Source organism: Azolla caroliniana, unplaced genomic scaffold (genome assembly GCF_043228905.1).
Source record: "Azolla caroliniana isolate FFs.n. ecotype wild unplaced genomic scaffold, voAzoCaro1.0.p SCAF_6, whole genome shotgun sequence".
Classification (NCBI taxonomy): domain Eukaryota; kingdom Viridiplantae; phylum Streptophyta; class Polypodiopsida; order Salviniales; family Salviniaceae; genus Azolla; species Azolla caroliniana.
In genome coordinates, this window is record NW_028230441.1 from 6,781,878 (window position 1) to 6,800,304 (window position 18,427).

The 18,427-nt window shown below is 39.5% G+C and overlaps 3 protein-coding genes across 4 annotated transcripts; 1 reads left to right on the top strand and 2 right to left on the bottom strand.

The window, feature by feature from the left end:
• Positions 1–1,890: 1,890 nt before the first annotated feature.
• On the top strand, positions 1,891–5,013 carry LOC147862898 (phosphatidylinositol 4-kinase gamma 4-like). Its single transcript, XM_087321114.1, has 2 exons — positions 1,891–4,085; positions 4,246–5,013. The coding sequence occupies exons 1-2, from the start codon at positions 2,478–2,480 to the stop codon at positions 4,618–4,620; spliced, it is 1,983 nt and encodes a 660-aa protein (XP_087177240.1). The 5' UTR covers positions 1,891–2,477; the 3' UTR covers positions 4,621–5,013.
• Positions 5,014–8,625: 3,612 nt separating this feature from the next.
• Positions 8,626–14,086, bottom strand: LOC147862899 (pentatricopeptide repeat-containing protein At2g39620-like). Of its 2 annotated transcripts, XM_087321409.1 has the most exons (3): positions 14,005–14,086; positions 12,897–13,913; positions 8,626–12,822 (listed from the first exon to the last, which is right to left on the bottom strand). In XM_087321409.1, the coding sequence occupies exon 3, from the start codon at positions 12,765–12,767 to the stop codon at positions 8,832–8,834; it is 3,936 nt and encodes a 1,311-aa protein (XP_087177535.1). In that variant the 5' UTR covers positions 12,768–12,822; positions 12,897–13,913; positions 14,005–14,086; the 3' UTR covers positions 8,626–8,831. The 2 variants fall into 2 exon arrangements, with proteins under 2 accessions (XP_087177535.1, XP_087177534.1); XM_087321408.1 differs by having other exon boundaries at positions 8,626–13,913.
• Positions 14,087–14,720: 634 nt separating this feature from the next.
• On the bottom strand, positions 14,721–16,372 carry LOC147862900 (late embryogenesis abundant protein Lea14-A-like). Its single transcript, XM_087320664.1, has 2 exons — positions 16,129–16,372; positions 14,721–15,244 (listed from the first exon to the last, which is right to left on the bottom strand). The coding sequence occupies exons 1-2, from the start codon at positions 16,332–16,334 to the stop codon at positions 14,995–14,997; spliced, it is 456 nt and encodes a 151-aa protein (XP_087176790.1). The 5' UTR covers positions 16,335–16,372; the 3' UTR covers positions 14,721–14,994.
• Positions 16,373–18,427: the final 2,055 nt, after the last annotated feature.

Sequence of the window (18,427 nt, forward strand, 5' to 3'; positions counted from 1 at the left end):
CGAATAACATTTCAAACTAAGCATTTCAAAACAATATGTAGATTTGTTGTAAGAGAGATGCATTTTGTAGAGCTAAAAAAATGTACACACGGGGCCGAAATCTCAGACTTTCTAGGCCCATGATTGGATCACAAATTTCTTTATACTGTAGATGACAAAATTCTAGGGATACATATTCACGTTGTATTCTCATAGTTAGAAAAGGTCTAGTTCATATGAGATAGACTAAAAAAATCAAGTTGCACCATATCTCCCACGCATGCATCATACATATATAATACTAAGAGTAAGTTCTAACCACATGTTGTAAGGGGAGATTTTTGAATGCGGTCCCATTCGCGAGTCCTTGCTTGAGGAGAGTAGGCTATTTTGGCATCGACTTCAACAAAACTTGGACTTGTTCTATTAAATATACAAAACCACTAAAGAGCACGTACACACGCACACGCACATACACTTCCATGTATAAAATTGTTTTTCGTGACGCATTATAATTTATGGATATCACATGCACGAGCCCTCAATTTGAGGTGAATACCTACAACAAATTGTTACAAATTCATAGTCATGTTCCAACAAAAAAAGCCTTAATATCTTTAAAGGGGTCTAAGGCTTGGTCGGCTCATCCATAGTTTGAGGTGAATACCTACAATGAATTGTTACAAATTCATAGTCATGTTCCAACAAAAAAAGCCTTAATATCTTTAAAGGGTTCTAAGGCTTGGTCGGCTCATCCATAGTTTGAGGTGAATACCTACAACGAATTGTTACAATTCCATAATCATGTTCCAACAAAAAAAAAGCCTTTAATATTTTTGGAGGGGTCTAAGGCTTGGTCGGCTCATCCATAGTCTGGCAGCAGGCAATGGACACCACCTACTATCCTAAAGTCACATGTATATACATCTCCGAAGGAGGACATACGTTGGTCCCAACGTGCATATGCTTGTGAAGTACATACATGCAAAGATAACAATTTCAAGGTGGGACACGATGATAACACACATACACATAAGCATACATATATGCACGCACGCACACGCACACGCGCACACACACACCCATACCCATACCCATACCCATACCCATACCCATACCCATACACATACACATACACATACACATACACATACACATACACATACACATACACATACACATACACATCGACGTGTCTATTATGACACAAATCCATGCACATACACATACACAATACACATAGTCGTACTTGTACATAGAAATATATACACGCATACAAGAAACAACGCGTTGTTTCTTGTACGTTCCAAAGACACATACGCATACGCATACGCATATTGGTATAGAAATATATACGCATACAAGAAAGCATTATTTGTCGTACGTTTGGGGGGGGAGGGGGAGGGCGTTATCCATGGGCACGAAGAGCGGTTTTGGTTTTTTGCGGGGGAGAGAGTGGTAATTATTAGTGGAGGTGGTATTGGGGTGGGTGGTTTTAGCGTTAGGAAAAGAGAGAGAGAGAGAGAGACGTGGGGAGGAATGTTTGAATGCACATTCTCTCTCTAGGAAGCTTCTGGACACTTCCCCTGCCTCCTGCCTTTCACCCCCCTGCTCCTTCTCTCTCTCTCTCTCAGAACGGGTCCTTGACACGTCATCCTCTCCACGTCATCAACGTCCTTCTCTCATCTCTCTGATTCTTCTTCTTCTTTCTTCTTCTTCATCCTCTCTGTCTCAGAGCTCTCTGATTGATTCTGTGTTTCTCTTCATCTGTCTCTGTCTTTGATCCCTCCACCCGCTTCTTGCATCCACCTCTTCTTCGCTGTTCCTGGAGCGCCTCTGCAGAGATGCATTCGCTTCTCTGAGATAGATAGACAGCCAGAGAGAGAGAGAGAGAGAGAGAGAGAGAGAGAGAGAGAGAGTTCCTCTAGCTTTCTCAGAGCTGTCCGATTCCAACAAATCGAAGTTCGACATTGGCTCGACTCAACCAATTGTCACTTTGACGGTAATCAAATCCGATCAAAATGGTAAAGCTGCGAGTATCTATAGAGTTTGCCCTGTAACAATAACCCGGAAGCCCTGAAACCCTAACCGTACACCTGAAACCCCATTATCTCTGCAATCAGAGTCAGAGAAAGTCAATTGAATGACTGGATTGATCGAGTGATTAGCAAAAATATCAGAGCAGTCAAGTTCGATCCGGGATAGAATTCGGACGGGCGGATCTGTAGACCAAACGGGTCTGATCCAACTAATTAAACCCGTGAAGAAATCACATTCTTTCTAAGAGGCATTGAAAGACATCCATCCAAAAAATTGAAATTTGCTAACAAAGTTTTCAATCAATCAAATCCATTAGCTATTTCAAAGAACAGTCATTGGGAGTTTTCTGATTGCAGGGATCATTGGTCAGATCGGTTTATCAAATCGATCTGGTCTGATCCATTTTCACCTCTGTGTACATAAAAGCTCTTTCTTTCTCATAGAAAGTTCCAGGCACAATGGCTGCATCAGGGATCCTTTTAAATCCTTCTCCTTTAGAAGATTTCGATGCAGTCGCAGCCCGGCACAATGCAATTTCATCGACCCTGAAGCCTATACAAGTGTTGATTGCGACTTTAGGGGAACAATCATCTATGGTTCCTCTAGAAGTATCAAAGTATGATACTGTAGCTTCCATCAAGATAAGAATTCAAGCTCACCGAGGATTCTTTACTGATCGGCAGAGACTTGTCTATGCGGGTAAGGAGCTCACGGAAGATGATAAGAAGCTTCGAGACTATGGAGTAAACAATGGTGATGTATTGCACTTGGTATTACGCATGTCTGACCTTGTTTCTCTCACTATTAGAAGTGCTAATGGGAGCTCCTTTGTTTATAAAGTCATGCAAAAAGAGAATGTGAAAGAACTTGGTAAAATGCTTTCCTTAGATCAGGGGGAAGGATCATCCTTATCCCTTAGCCTGCATGTGAATGCAATACTCAAAGGGGAGAATGTTGAGGACCTTACTGACATAAAGGAGATTATTCTCAAAGGGGAGACTCTTCTATGCCTCAGAGTGATTAAGCCAAATGTGAGGTCAACTTCATTTGGCCGAGGTGAGGTGGAGCTTCTGGTTACGTCGAATATCAGTAGTAGTGTACTAAGCTTAGATAAGTTGCCTGATACTAGTCTGAAGGTAAGAAACTCAAATATTGATAATAATTTGGTTTTTGAAGATAGGTTGCCTGATACTATTTCAAAGGCAGATATCTTGTCTCAGAGAATAGCAAAGGTGGGGAAGTTATATGAATCTGTCTCACTTGCGCAAAAAAAGGTCTCAATAACAAGTAAAGAAGGGCATCATAGCTCAATTAGCCAGAAAGGAAGCTTATTCTGTCAACATCCTTCCTTCAAGAGCCATCCAAAGCTCTTAGTACCCAAGTATCCTATCTCGTTCGAGCTTTCTCCTCTTGTTCGAGAACTTGTAGACCATTGCAAGATGGGCTTGTATGCTGGATATTCTCCCAAGCTCACCCCGGAAGGTTCTGGAGGTGTTTATATGATGAAAGATGAGAGTGGTTTGCGCAATGTGGCAGTGTTTAAGCCTTTGGATGAAGAGCCCATGGCTGTAAATAATCCTCGGGGCTTCTTTCCATCCGATAGTGTAAAGAATGGAATTCTCAAAGAAGGGTTGAAGAAGGGAACAAGGAGTGGAGAGGGAGCCTTAAGAGAGGTAGGGGCTTATATACTCGATCATCCGATGTCAGGTCCTCGAGCGCGAACAAGGGAAGATGTGGCTAGGCGTGCAGTGGAAGGATTTGCTGGTGTTCCTCCAACTGTTATGGCAAAATGCTATCATGAGGCATTTCATTATGCCTCTTTTGATGATCATGTGCACCTTAAGGCAGGGAAGATGGGTTCCCTTCAGAAGTTTGTTGATGCATTAAGTAGCTGTGAAGACATGGGATCCTCGAAGTTCTCGATGGCGGAGGTTCACAAGATCACAGTTCTTGATATGAGGCTAGCAAATACTGACCGAAATGGAGGCAATATTCTTGTTTGTAAGGGATCCGATGGATTGTTGAAACTCGTTCCTATCGATCATGGCTATTGTTTACCGGAACAAGTAAGCATTTTATCTTGTTTCCATTGGATTCATATTATGATTTTTTTTTGTGAGGTTAGGTTCCATCTCAGCTTGTTTTCTTAATTTGCTAGAGATATTATTTGGACTTGGTTTTTCGTATCGTGGGTCATGATTGACAAAGCCTTGTTGTCTTGTGTAGTTTGAAGAATGCACCTTCGAATGGCTCTATTGGCCCCAAGCACAGAAACCTTATGGACCTTCTGCTGTGGAGTACATCAAATCCCTTAATGCCGATGAAGACATTGAACTCCTCCAGAGTTGTGGGTGGAATCTCCGGCCTCAATCGGCTCGTGTTCTGAGGATCTCCACAATGCTCCTCCAGAAAGGTGCTTTAGCTGGTTTAACACCATTTGAAATCGGCTCTATTATGTCCCGGGTTGAATCTCCGGATGTGAAGTCTCCTATCGAGCTCATTCTTGAAGAGGCTGAAGCCATGAATGTGAAAGAGAAAATCTTTCTCAATGTTGTCTCAGGCATGCTGGATAAGTATATTGCTTCTTTGAAGGAGCAGTGAATGCTCACAACAGAACTCTGTATAGGCTACCATAATAGTGTGTCCCGTAAATGGGGGTTTTCTCACTATTCATATTAATCCAAAGAGCTTTTGATGCTTTCTACCCCTTCATTATTATACAGAAGTAGGGGGGTACAACTTTCCATTGCTTCTAAGAAAGTTTAAAAGAATTGGATTGTGCATCAAGAGTTTAGAGAGATTTAGGTTCATTATTGACTTATCTATATCATTATATGACTATATCCTGATTCGTAACATAATCCACTTTTATAGGTCAGACTTCCGACCAGTCGAAGTTTATCTGACCTCTTGGGTTATTACTATGGTTATCAGCGTATATATATTATATTTATGGAACTCATGCAAATAAGAAACTTGTCAAATTTAAAATCAGACTTGAATTTTTGTCTATAAGCAAACCCATTTGGGGCATGCATTTGAAGTGTTAAACTCATTGTGCAGCCTTTTTCACATGTACAAATGATGTTTCTACTTTTAGGATTTAATATTGATTATGCAATCTTCTTACGGGTCATGCAGTTGATTTAGTTTTCATGTGCTGTAAAAACCCACATCCAATAGAATGGAATCGGATGCTTAGAAAAGATAGATGGTTGACTTGGTTTTCAAATGCCCATGACACTGTTTGTTTTTGAGTCTGTAAAAGTGCTGGGGATTTTCACTTGATCGAGAAAGAGTCACTTTGATTTGGGACACAAATGTTTAGGTAGCCTGAAAACTGAATGTAGGTACAGGGTCATCTTCAACAATGAATACATATTTCTCTATGCATTGATCGAGAAATAGTCACTTTGATTTGGGACACAAATGTTTAGGTAGCCTGAAAACTGAATGTAGGTACAGGGTCATCTTCAACAATGAATACATATTTCTCTATGCATTGATCCAAATTGAGCAAATCTTTATGGTATGTGTAGATTTTCCTTCTTTTGTGATAATGTTTAGGTAACATTTGCATGTATTGTGTAGATTGTTTAAGTATAATGCTCAAGGCTTTGCCTACATTATTAGTGATAATAGGGAGATTGAAATGGACGGCACCTTCAGTTTTGTTTGCACATCTTATCTATGGAAGTCGTATAACCTCCCTAGTTTTTCATTGTGGGAGAGTGAGGGAAGCTCATCTAGGTGATTAGTAGAGTAAGTTGGTTGTTTGGGAGTCATTGAAGAATGTTCCTACCCATTCCCACCTCATGACGTTAGGGTAGGGAGAATTATGTTTTCTTAAGACATCGTGCGCTGGCACATCTGCTTTGGTGTTGCTATCGATGACTTAAGTCACACATGTGTGAAGCTTTTGGTAAGTTCTCAAGGCAAGCAAGCGTAATAACACAAAAGGAAGAGACTTGCGAGAAACAGGGCACTAAAGGCAACCCAGCATGACCAACAAAAGCTCAAATTGAATGGTTTGTCTCTCAAATCTCTCCTGTCTTTGGTAACTTTTTTCTTGATTTTGCAGTTTTAAAAATATCTTTATTTAATCTGTGTTTCATCATTTTATTTATTTTAACGTCTGTTAACTCAAATTGAATGGTTTGTCTCTCAAATCTCTCCTGTCTTTGGTAACTTTTTTCTTGATTTTGCAGTTTTAAAAATATCTTTATTTAATCTGTGTTTCATCATTTTATTTATTTTAACGTCTGTTAATTCCTAATCTTCCCCCCCCCCCCCTAAAGACTTTTGTCTTTATTGTGTTGATTTCCTCATGAACTTGACTAATCAAGCAATTAGGGAAACAATCACACCAATTGCCTAGAAAGTACACAAAGTACTTTTGGTTGTTTAAAAGACTTAGGATATTTTATGACCCTCTTGATTCGATGGTGGTTAGTACCATAAACCACCCATTTCCCCATTAAAAACTCCTCATCTATTGACCAATACTTTTGTTGGCATTGGAACCTACCTCATGACAACAATCTCATGATATATTGGCTTAGAATGCATGAACACCCAAAAAATCTCATGATGGAAAACCTGGAAACCATGATAGATATTGAGTCACAATAGTACACTTAAAACTCATGATAGACCACAACATCTGACGATTGAATTGTGAATTCACAAGACTCATGATAAGAGTAGAAATCTGAGCTCACAATAGACCAAATCTCATGCTTGAATGGCAAATTCACTGGACATGGCAGTGTAGAACTTCAAGGTCGTGAATGAAGCATATCCCCCAGTCACATGATAAAACTTCAGGAACAAAAGAACTTTGAATGTCATGAAATAATCACAAAATGGATCGAACCTCTAATGCATGACACAGAGTAGCTCATGTTAGAATCTAAGTTTAATCAAACGATACAATCGTAAACTCATGAAGGTCCATGTCAATCACACAACCACCCATTAAATAAAGGAGAAAACCTTTACTTTTGAATGTCATGAAGCTTAAAACCTTCCTAGAATTTTCTAATTGCAAACCCTGCTTTTTGAATCATCCAGATCACTTGCAGCTATGACCTATTACACCATGACAATCTAGATAAATAGATCCAAATCCAAACCTAGACCATCTGTAGAAGATGACCAAAAAAAAGATTTTGCTAGTTGGTGATGTATTTCTGGGACAAACAAAATTAGACCTGAACCAAAGGCTGACAATGGCAGCACCTCAACCAGTTTAATCTGTAAACATGGCAGTTAATACTAACCTTCGCATCTTAGGGCACGATGGATATGACATCTTACAAATATCTTAGGACCTGGAGCTAGAATATACAGTACCCACTCCACAGACTACTCTTCATGAACACTTATGCCTATCCCAGAGTTCTCAATAGCTCTTGAAATCTAATCTATATAGGTTCTCATGACGATAGGGACAAGAACAAGAGTTGTTGCATCCAATCCTACACTAAGAACATACACAAACAAAAAGACAACCCATTGATCCAGATAGCCACTCAAGCACAACCAATTTTGCGGCCAAATTGTCACTGCATGACCCCACGACGAGAAATTGTGGATAAAAATTGAATCTAAAACACTTGCCACCACACAGCACTGAGTCATATACATGGATTGTGTCCATATGCTGGCCGTAGTAGATGGAATGTACTCCATAGGCACAAAGTGTTGTGATGAAGACGAATCGACCATACCATGCTTCACCTCTAGTGTTCAACGTTGTGAATAGTTGTGGGAAGATCAGGAGGAAGTACACCTGATGTGACACATTAATTAGACCCAATATGAAAAGGTCTAATTAAGTCCAGCTTGTCAAAAGATATAAGAGTGGAGACAAGGATTTCCCAACCCTATCCCAAACCCATTGAAAGGGCCAATGCAATAAGCATGCCAAACAAGGTGAGACTGAAATCAAAGACTTATAGCCCAAGGACAAGGTGATTGACCAAAAGGGAGTAAACGTCCCAAAGCATTTCAAAACATACAATCAAGGCTGTGGAAGACCTATGAAAGAAGCTTGTGAAAGACACTAAAAATAAATGCCTTTTCAATGTTGACTTCAATCCCTCATACTTTGGAAAAAAACGGGAGTTGACTTCGTTAGAGCCATCACCCTAGCCTCGAGTCACAACCATTGATTATTGCATGGCGGAGCCAATGCCAAATCTTGTATGAAAAGTGCCTCTAGAGAAACCACCCACCCCACCGGCCACTCGTGTGGAGCCTGCACCATTGCCACTATTTTTGTTGAGATCGGCTAAGGGCATGGAATCTTGCAGGACTGATGTAATCGAGGTAAAAATATATAGCACCAAAAATGAATATGCTACAATTGATGGAAATTATTGGTATGTGCTAGATCATTTGTGGGATGAAGCTCCCATTATTATATTAAAGGACGTTTAATTGCCATTGCAGTTTTTCTTTGTACTATTTTCTCACAAAGTAGGTTAGGCATCACATGCCTAAACTATTAAATCTTCTAGTGTTTCAACTACTGCAACATGACATCTATTATGATATCATTACGGTCAAGTATTAAACACCAAAAATGCCTCCTTATTCACAACAAACACAGAAGTTTTAGCTATAATATGATAAGGTGAGCAATTCAAGGATTTCATTTATCTTCTGACCTTTTATTGATCAGGAAACCAAAGTTAAACTTTATTAGATTGCGTATTTCTGAGACTTCAATGTTCATCAACATTTATAGTATCAATTATATGCTCTCATACTTGTTACTCTTATAAAGAGACTAGATTCAAAGAAACCTAACTTTGAAAAGACTGAGAATTTATATTTATACAAGCAGACAATAAGTTAACATTTTTACTAGCATCTGCATCAAACAAAATACTTTTTCCTTGCTTCTTTTTGAAACTAACACATTTCAGTTTCATAGCTTCGACCTTTTCTGCATCTTTTTGCATCCCAGCAGCTATGTAGATAGTAGCCATAAGAACATATGGTGCAGCACAACTCCTATCTACTTGTACTGCTCGCTCAAAAGCCAATCTTGCAAGCTTCACATTTCCCCATTTTCTACAAGCCCCCAACAATGCAAGCCAAACTTCAATAAAGTCGAAAGATGACATTACCTCTATCACAGACATTGCTTTATTAAAGAGCCCAGCAAATGCAAACACCATAACCATACATGCCTGATGCTCTAACCTTGGCATGATACTATACTTCTCGGTCATGCTTTGGAATAACATTTCTGCCTCATTATATAAGCCAGAATGACTACATGCACTTAGAACACATAGGAATGTGACCTCATCTGGAGTGAGACATTCACGTTGCATCTTGTCAAAACAGTTAAGTGCTTCTTGGCCTCGCCCTTCTTGGGCATACCCAGCAATTAGTGCATTCCAAGTGACAACATTCCGGACTGGAAACTCTTTAAGCACTTGAGCAGCTTTCGTAATCATCCCGCATTTAGCATACATATCCACCAAAGCATTTCCAAGCATAATATTCTTCACTAGCAAACCCCTCTTTACAATCTCCTCATGAATTTTTTCGCCTTTGTCTATCGCCCCTATGCTGCCACATGCCTTCAAGATGCAAATGAAAGTCACGGCATTTGCAGATATGCCCTCATTTTGCATCTTTTCATAGCATGTTAGTGCTTCATTGCCTTGCTCTTGTTGGGCATACCCTCCAATCAGAGAAGACCAAGAGACTTCATTTTGAATAGGAAGCTCTGCCATTACTTTCTGTGCTTTTACAAGAAAACCACATTTCACATACATATCCACTAAAGCATTTCCCAGCACAATTTCCTTCTCCAGCAGACCCCTACTCACAATCTCCGAATGAATTTCTTTGCCTTTGTCTACAGCTCCAATATTACCACATGCTTTCAAGATACAAATAAATGTGACTACATCTGGAGAGAGTCCCTCACTTTGCATCCATTCAAAACAGTTCAGCGCTTCACTACCTCTGTCATATTGGACATACCCTAAAATCAATGCATTCCATGAAATTACATCTCGAATATAAGTATATTCAAGTACTTCTAGCGCTTTTCCAAGGAAACCAGATTTGATGTACATATCCATCAGGGCATTTCCAAGTAAACTATCTTTCTCCAACAAAAAACTAGTCACAATCATGCTCTGAATTTCTTTTCCTTTTTTTACCAATTCATTATTACCACATGCCTTCAAGACACAAGTGAATGTGATTGTCTCTGGAGAAACAGCCTCACTTTGCATCCGCTGAAAGCAGTCTAATGCTTCATGATACTGCCCCTTTTGGGTGTAAGCTGAAATTAGTATATTCCATGAGACTCTGTCTCGAACGAGAAGCTCATTGAGAACCCCTTGTGCTTTTTCAAGCACACCACATTTGGCATACATATCCATCAATGCATTCCCAAGTTTAATATCATTCTGCAGCAATCCTCTATTCTCAATTGCGTCATGAATTTGTTTGCCCTTGTTCACAGCTCCTGTCCTACCACAAGCCTTCAAGATGCAAATGAGGATCCCTGCATTTGAAGAAATACTGTCACCTTGCATCTGCTCGATAAAGTTCACTTCCTCATAGGCAGATGAAGATACTACGTTTTGAATAGGAATCTCTCCAAGCACCTGTCGTGCTTTTTCAAGCTGACCACATTTCACATACATATCCACTATAGCAACACCAAGTAGCATATCCTGTTCAAGAAATCCACCACTCACAATCTTCTCATGAACTTGTATGCCCTTGGCTCTATCTCCTATATCACCACAAGCCTTCAAGATACAATAGAAGGTGATTACATCTGGAGAGAATCCCTCACTTTGCATCTTTTCAAAACATGTTAATGCTTCACGAACTAGCCCATCTTGAACATATCCTGCAATCAGTGCAGACCACGAAATTATGTTTCGAACACGAAGCTTTCCAAACACTTCTTCTGCTTTAGCAAGCAAACCACATTTGGCATACATATCCACCAAAGCATAACCAAGAAAATCATCCTGTGTGAGCAATCCCCTTGCCACAATCTCATCATGAAATTGCTTTCCCTTATGGACCTCTCTTGTGCTACCACAAGCCTTCAGGATGCAAATGAAAGTGACTACATCAGGAAACAAACCTTCTTTTTGCATCTGTTCAAAACAATCCAGAGCTTCTCGACCTTGACCTAATTGCACATGCCCTGCAATTAGTGCATTCCAAGAAACTACATTTCTAATGGGAAGCTCTTCTAGTATTCTTCTTGCTCCTGCAAGCATGCCACATTGTGCATACATGTCTACCAAAGCATTCCCAAGTATGGTATCCTTCTGCAGCAAACCCCTGATGACAATCTCTGTATGGATTGCTGTACCCTTCTCTAAAGCTCTAGTGATTGTACAGGCCTTTAGGGTGCAAATGAAAGTGACCCCATCCGGAGAGATGCCCTCACTTTCCATCTGTTCAATACAGTTTAGTGCTTCATTAATGCGCCCCTTTTTGGCATACCCTGTGAGTAATATATTCCAAGAAACTAAATCTCGAACTTCAAGCTCATTGAGCACTTGTCGTGCTGTTGTAAGCACACCACATTTGGCATACATATCCACTAAGGCATTCCCAAGCATAGTATCTTTCAGTACCAAACCTCTACTTGCAATCTCATCATGAACTTGTCTGCCCTTATCAATAGCTTCTTCACTAGCGCAAGCCTTTAAGATGCAAATGAAAGTCACAACGTCTGGAGAAAGGCCCTCAATTTTCATTTGTTCAAAACAATTTGATGCTTTATGGCATTGTCCATGTTGGGCATACCCTGCAATTACAGCATTCCAGGAGGCAACATTTCGAACAAGAAGTCCTTCAAAAACCAACTGTGATTTTCCAAACATGCCACATTTGGCATACATATCCACCAAGGCAGTGCCAAGCACAATATCTGTCTCCAACAAGTAGCTACACAGTTGTATAATCTCTTCATGAATGCTTTGTCCTTTTCCTATAGCTCCGACACTGCCACAAGCCTTCAAGAGATAAACGAAGGTGACTGCATCTGGGGAGAGTCCCTCATTCTGCATACATTCAAAACAATTCAGTACTTCATGATATTCCCCATGTTGAGCATACCCTGCGATTAGTGCATTCCAGGAGATTAAGTCACGAACACTAAGGTTTTTGAGCACTTCTTTTGCTTGTACAAGATCTCCACATCTGGCATACATATTAACCAAAGAAGTGCCAAGTATAGCATCCTTCTCCAAAATGCCCATCTTTGCAATCTTTGCATGAATTTGTTTGCCCTTGTCCACAGCTCCTGTGATGCCACATGCTTTCAAGATGCAAGTAAAGGTGACAACATCGGGTGAACAGCCATTGCTCTGCATCCGTTGAAAACAGGTTAATGCTTCATGTCCTTGCCCCTGTTGGACGTATCCTGTGATTAGGGCATTCCAAGAGATTGTATCTTGTGCTGAAAGCTCTTCAAGAACTTGTTGTGCTTTTGCAAGCACGCCACATTTGGCATACATATTGATTAAGGTGCTGGCTAAATAAGGGCTCTTTACAAGTAAACCCCTCTGCAGAATATCATCATGTAACTTGGAGCCTCCATACAGATCTTTCTTCTTAGCGCAAGCTTTCAGTAAGTTCACAACAGCAAAATCTTCCCTATAATAATCAGCTCCAAAATCCATTTGATGTGTTTCATTAGGCTTTTGATGAACGGTTGACATAGTTAATATTCTCCTCATCTCTTCATCCACCAAAGAGGGAGAATATTATATATCGTCCACCAATCTATGTCACCTTGTGAGCATCTACATCTAACATCTGGTGATCGAGAACTCTTTTGTGTTTTACCGTCCACCAATCTATGTCACCTTGTGAGGATCTACATCTAACATCTGGTGATCGAGAACTCTTTTGTGTTTTAAACACCAAAGTTCTCTCGCTCTTTTTCTCAACAAAATTGGATCCTTATTACATCGTTCTTCTTGGATCCCATGGGTCATATTAGCCTCCTAGTGACATGAAATTTCATGTCTATCTATCTCAAAAACCCAGAATCAGCAGTTTGAAGGCTCTTCACATCACACCAGCTCATGTTGTACAAACTGGGATGGGCCCACTAGCTATGCGTTTCATACTTGTATACCAAAAAGATATAGAGTCTCTAGATTTAGAACTGGCATCCCCACTTATCCTAGATCTCAGACTTCCTGATTAGCTATACAAATTTCCAGTTTCTATGTTTATCTTTTTCTTTTGCATCTTGCCAACTTCTTTTGTTCTAGATACACAGAGCACATACGCACTTGTACATGATTTGTCACAATGCCTGCCAGTTTTGGCTTCTAGTAGATGTAAAAAAAAAAAAAAACTCTTTACCTCTCTATCTTAAAAGAGCGGCTATTCATGATCAGTTGGTGCACATCCACTCAGACCACCACCTATGGCTTCATTAGACCACATCCACTGATGTGGAAGATCCTCAGACAAGCCCCTAGTTAATCACTTTTATACCTCATTTGTATAGGAATGTATATGATCCTGCAGTTCCCAGAGCATGCATACTCCTCATTTGCCCCTCATGTTATCATACTTTTTGTATCTATTTTATTTTTTCTGCATAAGCAAAGGACACATACACATGAACAAGTATTTTTGTTGTCATGGGCTGCCCTTGGACTCTAGACTAGATAAAAATCTAACTCCTCTGTAGCCATGTTCCAACCCCATTCATCCCCCCATAGCCCAGAGCAGGCATCCTACTGAATGTCAAGCAATACGGCGATGATGTCCGGAACATTGTCCACAACCCCACTATCTCAATAAGATAAAAACCCATTATCGCCTGCCATGGGAGCCAGAAGCCAGGCTACTGTAACTCTTTCAATCTGAAACATCCAATGAGAGAGACATAGTGAGAACAACAGACCTCAATTGCAACAGTAATCAAAGTCAATTGGCTAGAGATAGGCCCACTACCTGGTGGATGACCCATCAATCAGTTTGCCAACATTTTGTGATCTTGACATAGAGATAGGGCTATAACTAGGTTAATAAATAGGTTCATAATCAATTGTACATCTTCTTCCTCGTTGTTTCCTTTAAAGAGTTTTTCTCTTTGTAAAGCAAACGCTCACTTCCTCAAGGTACAAGCATTTGTTGCATCTCTGCCATCAGTAAGTGGTTCGTGTTTAGAAGGAAGGGCGGTTGCCTAGTGCATTCATAAGCACACACAGGCAACTATGTATAGTAAAGTCCAATAATTCTGGAGTTATATGAAAAAAAGGAAGAAGAGATGTGTTTTTATGTGAAGACAATTCGATTTTAGATCTATATGGCTCATATATAATGTCAAAGCTAAAGTTCTATCACGTTTTTCTTTCTTTATTTCCCAGAAATCCCTTGGATTTTTGTTATTCCTTAGATATCCTTATATCAAACCTTGAAAAAAAGAAAAATGGAATGAATTGGCCAAACTCAATTGCTCCAATTGCACATATAATTATGAAAAAAGGGATGAATGAATTATAAAATTTCACAAATAGCACATATAATTTATCTTTCAAGAGTTGGCAATGGGCATTCGGGTAAGTAACCGAATCCAGAGGCATTTGTGGGAATAAACATATGCATGCCATTTTCTCTAGCAAACTTTGTGATTAATCATTGTAATGTGACACGTGCTAATGAATGAGTAAGTGAGAATTAATATGTTGCATAGTATCTGTGATATATTTCATACAAGTTCTTTACCAATGACATAACATGTTTGCAATTCGTGTGTGTATACATATGCATACACACATTATACATTGAAGGTGTATCACTTGGTAACGATACAAAATATTAACATTGGTGAAACAATCACAACTATTATTATACAAAATTGTCCTGTGCTAGAGCTCTATAGCAACAAGCTATACATGAAGTTCCATGTATCTTATCTCTAGCAAGTGCGAGGAGGACAACTTAGAAGATGTCAGAGAAAGTTGGGAGCTTGATTGTTCCACTCTTCGACAAGGGAATGGTGAAATTGCCAATGATGGGGAGGTCGATGATGAGATTGGCAACGAGTTCGTAATCAATATCCCAATCGGCACCAATATCTCGAAGAATGCTAATCACAAAGTCATAAGGGACGGTGATTGGGAGCTTGACAGCAGTCTTGTCATTGGCACGGATTGAGCCAGGATCAGGGATATTTCCAGAAATAATCTCCCTATAAAACACATACAAATACCATCAGAGAAAAAGTGATGGAGGAAATGTGCAACACTTGGAATAACAAAGCCTCCAAACACTAGAAATTTAATGAGAAAAATGTAAAGATAGAAGTCCCTCAATTCCAATTTTCGGGTTGATGTGAATGATATTATAATCATGCTAGATACTACAAGAGGTAAAAACATGATGAGCTTCACTTAAATATTAAAAAAAGCTAAACACAATCAAAACCTCGACAAGCACAATCAATCCTTGACAAATATAGGCATCAACAATGGGGATCTATAGGGATGAGAAGAGTCATGTGCTCATTAGTCTAAGTGCACAATCTGGTAGGAAAGCATTAACATTTCTACGAATTACTTCATCAAACAAAACTCTGGATTTATTGAGATTGGAGATGCATATGTAGTTCTGATTATAACACATAACATGTCACAATTTGTCCAAGGCATTGGATATGATTATACTCCAAGAGTGCCCTATAGAGCCATATAATAACATAAATTTGGACAAAGAAACAAAAAACCGGTAACTTGTTTGATACTTACAAGTTTTCCAAACTTACAAGAATACCCCCATGATTTCAAAACCTACCATGGTAACCCTTCTGTGACTGTAACTTAATGGGAAAACCAGCAAAACTAACCCTAACTTATGTGCATGCTCCAAAGTTCCTGATTTTTAATCAGAATTACTCGAATCTCCCTGATTGTTACCCCAAAAGCACAAAATACCCCACCTTCTGCAGTATCGCAGAAATCAAATGATATTAGAATACCCCTAACCTGTTACTGTTGGTTTAATTTTACCCTAAACTACTCCAATCTTTTCATTAAAGTTACCCCCACAATGGGAGTACAAATAAGTATATTTTACCTGCCGCCGGTTGTGATCCTGAAGGAGAGCTCGCAGATGGGAAGGTCGTGAGAGTAAGGGTTGGAGACAAGGACCTCGGATTCGAGAGAGAGCGCATCACGATCCGCATGCTTTATGCTGACATCTGTCACATCGGCTTCGGGTTTCTGGATGTCCATCAATTTGTCTGTGATGAAATCCTTGGCCATGTCTAGGAGCTGATCCATGACGACGATGATTACCTTGCAACCCGTTTCTGAAATTTGCAGATGGCAATGGCGAGAGACAGAAGAGAGTTAAAAGGTCGACAGAGATCTAGATTCAACGACTTTCAATTTGCTTTTTGGCTTTTTAGTTAGTACATATTTGCAGAATGTCAATAGTCAATATTTAGTTAGGGCGTAAGTCCCACGAGGATTTCATTGTATAACAAAATCCACAACCCCCCCTATTTCTTAATCTTTTCTAGGGCCATCCCAGGTACAAGGCCCACGTATTAATGATACATTGTCTTGTTTGTGTCTGTCTTGATGATACGCTGTCTTGTTGTGACATACACACCGACATCTATTGGATCAATCCTTCTCAATTAATCTTGATTCATTTCGATGCAAAATCGATCATTAATCTTGATTAATCTATGTTGTGTCATCTGCTTTGATCTTTAGGTAGAAAGGTGGTTTTTTTTGAAGAGGGGGGGGGGGGGGGGGGGGGGGGGCTGTACCAATATGTTCGTTTCCACGATGTAATTAATGTTTTATTATAGATTTATTACTATAATGCCATTTAAGTAAATGAGGATTATCGAACCCTCAGGACAGTGGCAAGTCACCTCCGATTGAGCACTAGTTAGTTGCTATTTGGCACCTCCACGCAATTGAGCATTACATTGACATGCTTAAACCATTGACAACAACCTTTTCTCAAGTGTCCACAAACAACAATTAGGGCCAAACCAATCCAAGACATGGAACCATTACATCATCATGCTTATAGATTCAAATTTAAGAATGATAAAAGGATAATGTTAGTGATTTGTTAGATGACAGGGTGATTCAAAGTTTCTTATTTGATGTACAAAGGCAATACTTCACACTCTATGTCTTGTTTATTCTTGTACAATACTCACTATGCTCTATGGGTCCCTTTTGCACGTGTTATGACCTAGACCCTAGTTTGTTTAGATGATTAGGTGGAGGGTAAAGATTCCATTCTTCTGCATTGTTGAATTCATTAGCAATGGTTTTTGTCTGCGATCTTTAAGTATTAATCTACTTTACATTACATGGTAATAGGTTGCTATTGGTGACTGCAATAGATAGATTTCAATCAACTTTAGATTTTTAACTTAGAAGGTGATGATAGAGATGGGCGAACGAGATTCTAAATTGATTGCTTGTCTCTCAAACTTAGAAGCAAAGGATATCGACATTGGTGGATGTTTGGAGCATGTCTCCTTCCAATTACATCAAAATAAACCACCCTTGATATCATTTTCTCGTTGTCTGGCTTCTACCTTGACGTGGCACTGAGAAGAAGGTAGGAAGATTTACCTATATATGTGAGCAACGCGTGAAATCGATGGAGAAGAGAAGTCTTCCATAGATAACAAAAATAGGTTACAATTCTCCTCGTCTATCTCAAGTGGGGGGGGGGACAACCAAGCTTGCTTTTTCTTGTTTGCAAGCTTCAAGCTTCTCTCTTGGCAAACATTTTGTGATCACGTCGAAGCCATTCTCGTTAGCATTAACCTTCTCAATGTGCATTTGCTTTTCTTCCAACCCATCTTGAATCCAATGGAATCTCACATCAACGTGTTTATACTTAGAATAAGCAGAAAAGGTCTTGTATAAATGTATAACACTCTAACTATCATGATGCAGAATATACCTTTCTTGCACCAATCCCGACTCATGTAGGAATTTGTTCAGCCATAACATCTCTTAAATTACAAGCTTCTGTAGTAGCAATATACTCTACATCTGTTGTGGATAATGCCATGCATTTTTGAAGTCTCGATTGCCAAGAGATAGCTCCCCCTTTGCAAAGATCATTAAAACCCCTAATGTGGATTTTCTAGAGTCAATGTCACTGACCATGTTTGCATCTATATACCCATCTAACAAAGTTTGGTCATCACCAAAACTTAGACAAACTCTCGAAGTGCATCTCAGATATCACAAAATCCATTTCACTGCTTCCTAATGATCTTTGCCAGGATTCGAGAGAAAATGACTTATTACACCAATTGCATGAGCAATGTCCAGCCTCATGCATACCATAACATACATCAAATGGCCAACTACAGAAAAATATGGTA